The 11,050-nt window shown below is 44.8% G+C and overlaps 1 protein-coding gene across 7 annotated transcripts in view; it reads right to left on the bottom strand.

Moving 5' to 3' along the window:
• Positions 1–1,781: 1,781 nt before the first annotated feature.
• Positions 1,782–11,050, bottom strand: part of SYT16 (synaptotagmin 16) — a 102,321-nt gene continuing 93,052 nt past the window's right edge. For all 7 annotated transcript variants that reach the window (XM_039552916.1, XM_039552913.1, XM_039552917.1 and 4 more), the window contains one exon: positions 1,782–9,225. In XM_039552916.1, coding sequence (XP_039408850.1) covers positions 8,912–9,225 — 314 coding nt within the window. In that variant the 3' untranslated portion in view covers positions 1,782–8,911. The remainder of the gene's footprint in view (positions 9,226–11,050) is intronic.

The raw sequence follows: 11,050 nt of genomic DNA, 5'->3' as shown, positions 1-11,050 counted from the left end.
ACACTGGTGACACTGACTCCGTGTGCCCTGGTGCAGGTGCCAACACGTCATTGGTGTGTAGGAGAAACGCTGAATCCAGAGTGCCACCATAGAGGGGGCTGGAGGGGCTTCTCCCCCAAATCCTGCCAGGGCTGGATGAGACAGCGGGGAAGAGCAGACATCAAAGGCATAGCCAGCACTCTTCCTTCCCCACACAGAGTTGGCTGAAAGGCTGGATGAGGGGGAAGCAGAGACATGGTGGGACATGGGAATCTCTTCAGGCCCCGAAAAGCCCCAGCCTGCTGCCATAGGGCCCCTGTGTCAGTGTGGATGGACAGGGGCACCAAGTGCAGGGCAGATATTTCCCATTCCTCCCAGTCCTGCATTATGCAGCAGGCACCTGCATCCCTGTTCTGAACAAAACACATCCCCCTCTCCTAGATGCATATTCACTCCGTTCTGCCACAGCCAGAACAAAAAGGAAGATACGTTGGGTTTGCATGTCTACATGAGCCATCTGCTTCTATTTTATTGATAAAGACCTGTAACAGCAGCATTCTCCATAACAAAATAAGACTGTTTCTAAGGTGTGGACAGTTGTGCGTGTGCAGGGGTAGTTTCAGCCCAGAATTCTGCAGAAGCTGGGTTTAATGCTAATCTTTTTTTTTTCCAGTCAGATATCATCAGACATTAGTATTCCTAACGCAGCATATAATTAGCAAGAGGCAATATATTGTATGATCATGCACGTTAGCGCTTAAGTAGAATAAAAATGTTTCATTGTCAGCTACATGAAAAGCTAAGAATAAACCCATATCATTTCTTCCAGTTGAATATCCAAACATCTTTTCCTTGTATTTTTCATCTTTTTGTCACAGTTTTGCACTTCAGATATCTCTTTCAACCACATACCCAGCAAGTGAAACAGTGCTCACACCATCCCAGTGGCCTCTCACCAGTCAATACCAATAATTTATTTAGATTCAAGGTACAGTTTTTAATGCAAATCTTTGAACTTTACAAAAGTGAATAGGACACATGAATTTGTTTCTTATAACCTTCACAGTACAAACAGTTCTCCCTTTATAGATTTATTTATCATAAAAATAATTCAACAATAAATGCAAGCTCTAGAAGCCTTTCTTTTGCACCAACAGAAGTCACGGACCTGGCATTTTTATTCATTTGTCTGTACTGTTATTTTTTAAGGTAAACAATTTATAGATAAATTTTGTGCTTGGCCTGAGAATTTGTGGATGCTCATCCCTGGAAGTGTTCAAGGCCAGGTTGGATGGGGCCCTGAGCAACCTGGTCTAGTGGGAGGTTGCACATGGCAGGGGGTTGGAATGAGATGGTCTTTAAGTTCCCTTCCAACTCAAACCATTTTGTGATCCTATGATCTCAGGCTGGGAAAGGGGAGCTGAGATCTCCATTGATCCAGGTGCTCCCTCAGCCACGGGGCTGAATCACTCCAAATGCCAACCAGCTCTCTGTGCTGAGGAGATGACAGCAGAGAAAGGAGAAAGATTAAAGGCAGATGATTCTACTAAACACCAGGAGGGAGGTGCAGTAGGAGCCTTACAGCACTGTCCTGTGGCAACAAACCTCAGGAGTGATGTCTGTCCACCCACAAAGCTCCTGAGGGGAACGACTCCCACATCATGGAGCACAAGGAGGAAACATGACAAGGACACAACTCAGTGTCTACAGTGTCCAGCTGTGCCCACAACAGAGAGACAACAAAACCCTGTCAGAGATGGTATATTGTTCTAATATAGAAAGAAGTCAATACACACTAAAAATAATTTATTACATACCATATATTTAAATCAACAGCCAAATATACATTGAGATGTGCTTCATGCAAATGCCCCGTGGCACTGTGCCATAAAAAACATTTTTATATATACACACACATATAAATGTCACGCAGTATTTAAATGCTAAGTCTACCAAATGATTACTTCATTTACTCTTCTTGACAAACAAAACTCTCTGCTGGGAAAAAGTCAATGAAGTTACAGCTGAGAATACAGCCCAGCAAGACACAAACCATGGCAATGCCAGCAGAGGAGAGATGTGGTACCAGATTAATTGGAAAACTTGTGCTTGAGGTGCCACGTAGTGACAGCAAGGGATTGGAGGACAGGTTTTATCCTGAGCACCACGAACATAAAATATTGCTACCAGGCACTGACCTACCTTGGACCAGACCGCTGTAGATATTAATGAGAGGATGGGAGATGCAGTGATGGAGACAGTGTGGAGGAAAAGCACCCAGAAAGTGTTAACGAGACACAAGAGGGATGAGGAAAGCTGACAAAATTATATTATTTTTTCCTAGTTGCTAATGAAGAGAGAAATTTGCAATGTTACCCTAAGCTTGAGAAATGAAGGGAAAGGGAAGTATTTGGCACAATGAAGTGCCTTCCCTGGAGGTCACAGCTAATTAATGGTTGTGGGCCAGGAAGAATCCCGCTTTTGTGTGAACCCTGAATCCTTGTTCCTCACCCATGGCCAATATCAGCTTTTTGTCTCTTATTTCTCAGTAAGATCAGCCCACACTGGGAATGACACTACAGGGGACAAACACCTCCAGAGTATTTGGTGTCTATTTGATGTCCCCCACTACAGCCAGAGGAAATACAAAATCCAGGAGGAAACATCCTTAGCTTCTCACACCTGCAGCTGCCCAAGCAGCTGTGATTTCTGTTAAAGCAAAAGAATTTGCTTTCCAATTTCCTCGGGAGATGAGCGAGTCAGGTCTGAATGGATTTTCACAGCTCCCATCTGGCTTTTGTGTTTCTTCCCCAACTTTTTCCAGCACCAGCTGCCTAATGCTCCCTCAACCCAGTGACCATACAGGGTTTTGGTGTGTGAGATCGCATAGACTATCACAGCCTACCTGCATCACTGCCAAGCAGCAGTCTTCCTTCTGCTCCATCAGTGGTACCTCAGAGGATCCAGGGTTTTATTCTCCTGTGATGGGCAGTATTCAAATCCTATGCAGGTTCCCAGATTAGGATCAGAAGTCCCATCACTGGAATTTTGTCTGCCTTCTGCATGAGTTAGGTTTTCCCTGTTCTGGGTGTAATGACTTGTCTAGTGACAGAGCTTTGCTCAGGTTGTTCAGCTCTGCAGAGACATCTCAAAATTTGTCCTCCCAGGACAAACTTTGGAGCTCAGTGGAGGGGAAAAAATGTCCCCTTCAGCCTTCTGTTCTGGGGGAGCAGCACAGGGAGAGCCCAGCCCAGAGCTCTCCTCTTACCCCTTCATTTGTATAGACGGTCTGTGTGGAGAGGAGAGGGATTATAATGCCAAAAGAGATGAATGGTATCTACCAAGTTTTTTATTCAGGCTACAGTATTGACCTATATCTGCTTTATAAAGGTGAAAAAACATGGATAGCTGTGTGGGTTGAGCAGGAGCATCTTCCTGCTGCCAGCTGGCAAACAGCTTGGGGATTACAGCATGAGGATTAATAGCCTTTGTCATTCGTAAGTGCAGATGCTAACCTTACTCATATGACAGACTGATCTTCTTTGGATTCTGTGCCTGTTTGCTGTTCCAGAAAGATGACCTTGGGCTGCTGTGAGAGACAAAATATTTACACATTCATTTCTTAGGGCCCACAGCGTAGGCTGCAGGAAGGCACAAGCTCGTTCTGCACTGAAAAAAAGCTGTATGCCTTCAGCAGATCTGGAGCTCAGGAGTCATGCAGAGAAACTGGGTTTCAGCTGAGGCTTGATGCCACTGCAGCCTGGCTGTGCTGCTTTCTGGAGCAGGGAGAGAGCAAATTCCCAGCTCTACAGCAGCACACCAAGAGCCTTCCCCTCCTGCCTTTTTCCCTCGCCACCACCTTCCCACCACTGCTTGGGGTTTTCATTTCTTGCATGACAGCTTATTAAATCCTCACCAGATCCCAAATAAACACCCAAACCAGCTCTGTGGAATTATCTTGGATGCCTTTCCAAGCTTTAGGATCTGTCAGCTTCTGGCTGCTTGTATCACAGAAGCAGATGAGCTCAGAGCCAGCACAGCTTCCTGAGATATGAGAATGTATTTGTTGGGGTATCACATGCTGGAGGGAAAAACCTGCCTCATTCAAAGTGTGAGCTTTTCTACAAACCCTGGCTGCTTTGTTTTTTCCCCTCAAACCATAGCTGCAAACATCACACTTAGTACATTTTAAATGGAAAGCGGATGTTCCTGCATACTAATTCCTGCAGGCTCTGTTGTCCTTTTGCAGAACACAATGCCCATGAGAAAAAGGAGAAAGCAAATAAAGAACCAGTTGTTTCTTCTGTCATTGACTTTGTCCACACTGAGGTGAATGGGTGTCAGTACTCTGTAAATACTGAAGTGTCACAGCCCAACCAACAGACCTCAAACTCCACAAGTGGACAAGAGAGCAGGGAGGCAAGGTCTTGGTCAGGAGCATCACAACTTTAAGATGACCCTCTGGGAAGGGAAAATATGAAGAAGGAGGCCATGTTCTTTGCTCAGCCTTTCAGTCCACCTTTCATGCTGAAGGGCAGAAGGCAGCTGAGAGGCAGAGAGATGAAGAGCTGTGATCACACAGATTAAAGATGATGATAAATATGGGAGCGGAAAGCAAGCTCTGCAGGCACGCCAGCTCCAAGGTCACTGCCAGCTGCAGCTGAAGGGGAAAATGAACTGCCACCAGAGGAAACGCCTGCTCCTCTGCCAAGCTGCCACCTTCGGCTTTATGCTGGGAAAATGATCAATAGCAGCTGGCAGCCTTTGGATCTGTGCATCCAGGAACTTCTAACGACATCCATGGCTGAAGATCAGTCGGCTATGTAAAGCACCAAATAACTCCTCAGGATCTGCAGCTGCTAAAAATACACCCAAGCATTGTCCACGTACCCCAGGAGCTGCACAACCCACTTTGCCCCTGAAGGGAAAGGCAGACAAGGCAGAGCAACAGGAATGAGCAGGCCACAGCAGGGTCCAGCTAATTAAAGACACTGGTAAAAAGGGAACCCAGACAAATCAAAGGATGTGGAAGATCATCCAGATAAAGCCTTTGCAAATGGGCAGCGAGCGATCGCTGCAGCTCAGTGGGCTAAAAGAGGAGCTCATTTCTGTGGGCATCGGCTGAAGATCACCGTTATTATGGAGAATATAAACACGGTGAGATCACTCTGTTCTGTTGTCGATAAACAGCAAAAAAGAAAAAATAAAATAGCAGCAGAGAGCTTGGCAGGACAGGGGCATGCTGGCTGGGGAGAGAACAAGGAAAGAGCAGACTGCAACCAGCTGAACGATGCTGTTCAAGATACAGAGATGTATCCAGGACACTTGCCCATACTACTCTGGGCCTATGCCAGTGCAGTTAATTCCTTTCCACACAATGGTTTTGTGGGTTTTCAGGCTTTTTTTGTTTTAAGAGAAGAAAATTCAAATGGACTATAAAGGGATTACAAAAAAGTGTCAAAAGGGAATGAATTATCTTAGAAAACATGAGTGCATTAGGAAACATCCATAATCTAGACCTGCAAGTGCCCAGGCATCCCAGAACCAGGTTATCAATTCCTATCCTGCTCCCTGAAATCCCCATGGCCCTCCCACAGCTCCTCTCCCCACTTGGAACCCCACGGAAGCAGAGAGCATCAGTATCCCCATGGAGAGGTCAGTGGAGCACAGGGCCTCCCAGCCACCTGTGAGTCAAGTGAGAGTCAGGATTCCCAAGGAATGGAAAACTTCCTGGAAATTCAGCCTTGCCAGCCGCTTCCAAGGGAAACAAGGGGTTAAAGCAGTGACTGAAAGGACAGTGGTGTTTACATAAGAAAGACCAAGAGCACAAGCCCAGCCTGTATCAATATTAGCAATGACTAATTCAATCTGTCAATGGGAAGAATTACAGGAGCTTTGGAATATGCCAGAGCTGCGACAAAGCCTTCATTTCAGACTGTCAATAATGGAAGGAAAAACAAACCACAAAAGCAACAAAAATCCCAAAATATAGCTAGCAAGCACGAGTACCCCCAGCACCTTGTTCACCCCAAGATTCTTAAATTTCTCCATTGCTTTAGTAGGAAATAAAGAACCCCACAAATGCACTTCTGAAGGCATGGATGTGCCAACAGTTTTGGCAGTAGCTTCAAAAACCCAATGGTTCCCCTTCCACACCCATTGCCCCCTCCCTCCAAAATTTTCTGGTAAAATATAAGGGTAAAATGTTGCAGCAAGGATGCAGCAACCTGCTTCCCTTGGACAGCAAAGTTTTAACACATGCTAAGATATTAACTTACTTTAAGCAAGCTGTTTTCATTTGCTTTCCTCTGGCTCCAAATACTCTACACTGAAATTATATATTAAAATTCAATTCCCTTAGTGCCATATCTTCAGAAAAAGACCTTAATGTGAAAACAGCATGGAAGTCCAAACCCAGTGTACTTCATTCTTTTTTAAAATTATCTTTTTCATTAGTATTTTTTTCATCATGCTGTTATAAGTCTGAGTTGTCTCCAGTTCACTGTGGAAACATATTACCAACATAGACTTTTCCCTTAGCTATAACGAAGCATAAGCAAGACTTTGCAGGTTCAAGAAGTTCTGAAGAGAATCTCAGTAAGTTTATTACACACACACATTCCGGGTAATAAAATTAGTTATAAACACTTGCATATATATTTTATGCAGTTCAGGAAAAAAAAGATGGAGAGATTGGAAAACAACTGGAATCAGCAAACACACATTTTGAATTGGGCTGTTTCCCCTACTTTTTTATTTTTCCCAGGAGAAAAGTGTATGATAAATAAAATTCTATTCTGTTTGTTACCACTCAGATGTTCACTTTTTCTTGCATGGGTAATACAGCAGCTTTAGCAGTGAAGTCAAGAATGTACTTGTTGGAAGAGCTGCATTTGGGTTACACCCTGCTTGGTGTTACAAAGCCCCAGTAGTGCAAAGCAGACATGCCAGCTTATCTAGACAGTGGAGGAGAACCCTCCTGCATAGGATACCCACTAGTCTCCTTGGAAAAATGATGCTCAGACAGGTGATAAGAAGACACAAAAGCATGGTCTGTAGAATAACTTGTATCACCTGTACCAGAAGTGCTTCTCTGTGCAGATTGTTCTGTCTGCCTCCTGAGGACAGACAGAACCTCTGTGTGACACCAAGTGATAACCTGTGAGTGTCACAGCACTGCCCTCAGGGCCTGTCTAGCCTGGATGTGACGAAAACCAGCACCAAGGACCAATTTTGGTCAAACAGCCAGTGCCAAAATTTGCATTAGTTAGATTTGCACAGCACCGTTGAAGTAAAGGAAGTGGCTGTGGTGCAGGAGGAGGCAGAATTTGGTGCCAGGTCTCAGTAAATGGCAAAAACAAACCATGGTGTGATTCACTACAGACAAACCTCTTCAGCAAAATATTTCCTGTATCTTGCTGTCATCAGCAGGAATGGAGAAAAGACAGTCCTCTCCCAGAGAGTGTGGAGAATGGGAGATTGGGCAGCTGATAGCATTTGGAGATCTCAGCACCTCACTGCCTACATTCTACTGAGGATGAACATCCTCCTCTGTGTCACACACAGCACTGCAACAACAACCACTTAGCCAAGCAGCAGACTGAGACACGTCCTCTATCCATCATCTCCATGACTTCAGCTTACAGAGACAGGAAAAGAGATTAAAATGGAAAAGGACAATGTAGTCTGAAAAGTAACCAGGTGACAGTGTCATCACCTCATCCAGCAGGGCTGCTCCTTGCATTGCTTTCACTTGGAGGCAGGGAACACAATCCTTTTCTCCAGTGCTAGTTCAGCAGAGCCAGCAGCCCCTCTGGGAGGAGCACCTGGATCCTATTCCTGGCTTGCAAGAGAGCTCTTTCCCAATGTTAGGTGACATGATCTGGCATTGTCTACTGCTCAGCATGCCAAAATGAGTCCCCTTCTATCCCAAGGAGATATTACAGGATAGCACAGGAGATCTGAAGAAGAGCGCTCAGCAAACTGAGTAGTGCTTTGCGGAATCCCAGAGAAACCATTGATCTGAAGCCCTCCCCTGTAATGCTCACACAAATGCTTTTCTGAATGAACCTCACTTCTAAAAATCACATTAACACATGGGCAAAATGATGCAGAAAGGAGTGATTCAGGCACAAAGGTGGATGTGCAGTTTGTTCTGGTCTTTTTTGGTATTTGTGATGACAGAAGCCATAACTTCAAGTAAACATCTAAACATGCATTGTATAATGCAATATAAAACTGATGCTTGTTATCTCTTGTGCAAACCTATGGCAATGCAGGCTAACAAGTGCACAGGGTGCCTAAATAAAAATACCAGTAGTATTTAGTCCTTATATCAATTGTTAGTACAGGAGAACAGTAGTAATGTCTAGGCACTTAAAAGTTGACAGAGAATTCAAGAGTGCTTTCTCATGCTGCCTGAAAAATTTATCATCCAGTCTACAGTGGTATCAAATGCTTATTTCTAGGACTTAGAAACATGATAATAAAAGGGAGAGGATGTGATTTGCATGCAGGTTAGCTTTTCTATGAGCTATCTGCGTGGCAAGAATATTTGCAAACGTCATTAATTTAAACAAGGACAGAGAGAGAAGAGAGAGTTTACCCCAGAAGAAAACAGCATCACCTCGGAATCAGTCTGTGATGATTAAGCCTATGACAAAATGAGCAAGACAGTGACCAATGAAAGGATTTTGCAGGTATTCCCACTGCTTCTCCCTAGGGCTAATTATCTGGATGTAGAAAATGCAGGGCAAGCTGGAAAAGCAAGAACTAACCATGCTTCCCAGGCCTTGCCACCTGTGATACCCATGGCTGCTGACACTGAGCAGGCAGGTTAAAGCTGTGTGCCCTGCCAGAGATGTTTTCTGCTGGCAGAGAACAAGGAGAGACAGCCCTTTGTCCCAGGATCTGCAGGCTGCCCTGGTCACCTCTAGGACTCCAGCAGCATGTGCCACCTGCAGACCTGCGTCCCCTGCGACTCCTTCATTTCCTGCCAGTGGCTCTGCTCCTCCTCCCCGCTGCTGTTCTGGCCCATGGAGATCCAGCCGATCATCTCCTTGCGCTTCATGCTGCGCCTGTTGTAGATGGAGATCAGCAGGGTGACATCAGAGAGCTGGAAGAGGGCGACCTGGAAGATGAAAGTTTCCTTGTAGACGGGGTTGGGCTGTCCCCGGCGGATGGAGGTCTTGCAGCGAGACATCTCCTGACCCACGGAGTTGCGCAGGCAGAGCTTTCCGTAGGTGTCTAAGACAAAAAAGAGGAAATGACAGGTTTGGTGCAGGTGGCAGACTAAATGAAAGCCCCAGGCAGTCAAAAAAACACCCCAAAAACTGTCCAGGTAGAGCAGCTTAGTCTGCAGTGAATAAAAGATGAGGGCTGGATTGCACTCCTTGGCAAAATCCATGGGATGAGAAGCAGAAGATGAAAACACCTCTTGGATTTTCTCATATTCAGCTGGGGAGAAAAGAAAACTGATGCATGTTTCAGGCCCACTCTCTTGGAAAGAACAGGATGTCTGGTGTCCAGTCGTAGCAAACCTGTCTAAGACTAACCAAAACTATGAGTATCTCCACATCAAACAGTGTCTTCACCTTCCCTTCCTCTCCCTCACAATCAAGCTTCATTGGGGCTGTCTTACCCAGGCTTCCCTTGGCTGCCCTTGCCTCTCCTCCATGCTCTACGATCTATTCTTTGAGATACCAAAAAAAAAATAGGGTCTTGAAAAGGAAGGAAAAGAAACCTGCACACATAGTGAAATTATGTGATCTCCCATGATAGTTCCATGTTTTATCCAAATTCTCATATTACCTTTTTGCTGGACTCAAGGTCAATTTTATTTACAATTTAAGTCCATACAAGGCGTAAATATTCTTAGCAAATACAAGGAAGGGATGGTCCAATTTAGTGTTCCTGTAAATCTACTCTTTAAATTCCTGCTGCCCCCTGTATTAATCAGTTCTCCTCCGTTACGTGTTTGCTAATAGTATGGTGTCAGAGCTCCCAGTGCTCCACAGACCCAGCTCAGTGTAAATTTTCACCTTGCTCTGCACATGACAGTGACAGATTGCTTGGCTAGACAAGTCCTCTGCTAACCCCTTCGTAAACTGTGCCTGGGTTCCTGCAAGTGAGTATTATTTCAGAGTGTGCTGAAGATAGGAAATAAATAACAAGCCTCCATCCCTTGTCTGCAGCATTTCTATCCTCTTCTGTTCCCGTTTGATGTGCTATTTTACGCACTTATCTACTGAGCAACACAAGGTGTGAAATTACACTTCAGGTGTGAAAACACTTCCATGTCTCCAAAGCAGGGCTTCCCGCTCCTCTCAAACTGTTCCACTGAAAAAGCTGTCAGGAGGCTGACAATCAAGGAGCAAATTGTGAGCCTGCACAGCTGTACAGCTATCAAGTTACTGCGGGGAAAGTTCAGCCCAGTCCTTAGCTGGGGGTGCCAGCTTGGCTCCCAGCATAACACTGGGAATGAAGAGGCTCTTGCCAGCAAGGACCTGCTTGTTACACAGAAAGGCAAAGCTTTGATTTGATTTCCTGATTGTGCCTGGGAAAGAAAAAAAGAAGCTTTATTGAAAGGTGGACTAATTTCCACCTTAATATTCAGTCTTGAGGGACTGAAATCTGTAACAGCTTCAGACCCATCAGAAACACAAAGTCCAGCAGAGGACCCTCTCTTCCAGCTTGTCTCAACGTGAAAGCAGACACAACTCCTACAGTATTTGTAGAGATGTCACTGTGCTTGGCACTGACACACCACAATGTGCACTGAAGCGTTCCTCATGTGTAAGTCCTGGCTGCTGGTCTAGGCTGCAGGGAACTCCCTGGAAATAAAGATAAGTAAGGATTTTATGCTTTTTTTTAACGTATTCATCTCTTTTTTTTTTTTTTTTTTTTTTTTTTTTCTGAGAAGGGATTTTCAAAATATTGGAAGAACTCTGCCTGGGTGATTTTTAAATAAAACAATTAGTACACTTCTCTGTTTGAACTTCAAAATTTTTCTTTCTCTTCACATCCAACCCAGGATTACCTTCCTATGCTATTTTCAGGAAAGGTCTCCCAC

Source organism: Corvus cornix, chromosome 5, assembly GCF_000738735.6.
Source record: "Corvus cornix cornix isolate S_Up_H32 chromosome 5, ASM73873v5, whole genome shotgun sequence".
Taxonomy (NCBI): Eukaryota; Metazoa; Chordata; class Aves; order Passeriformes; family Corvidae; genus Corvus; species Corvus cornix.
Note: the sequence above shows the minus strand (reverse complement) of the source record. Positions and strands in the feature narration are given on the sequence as shown.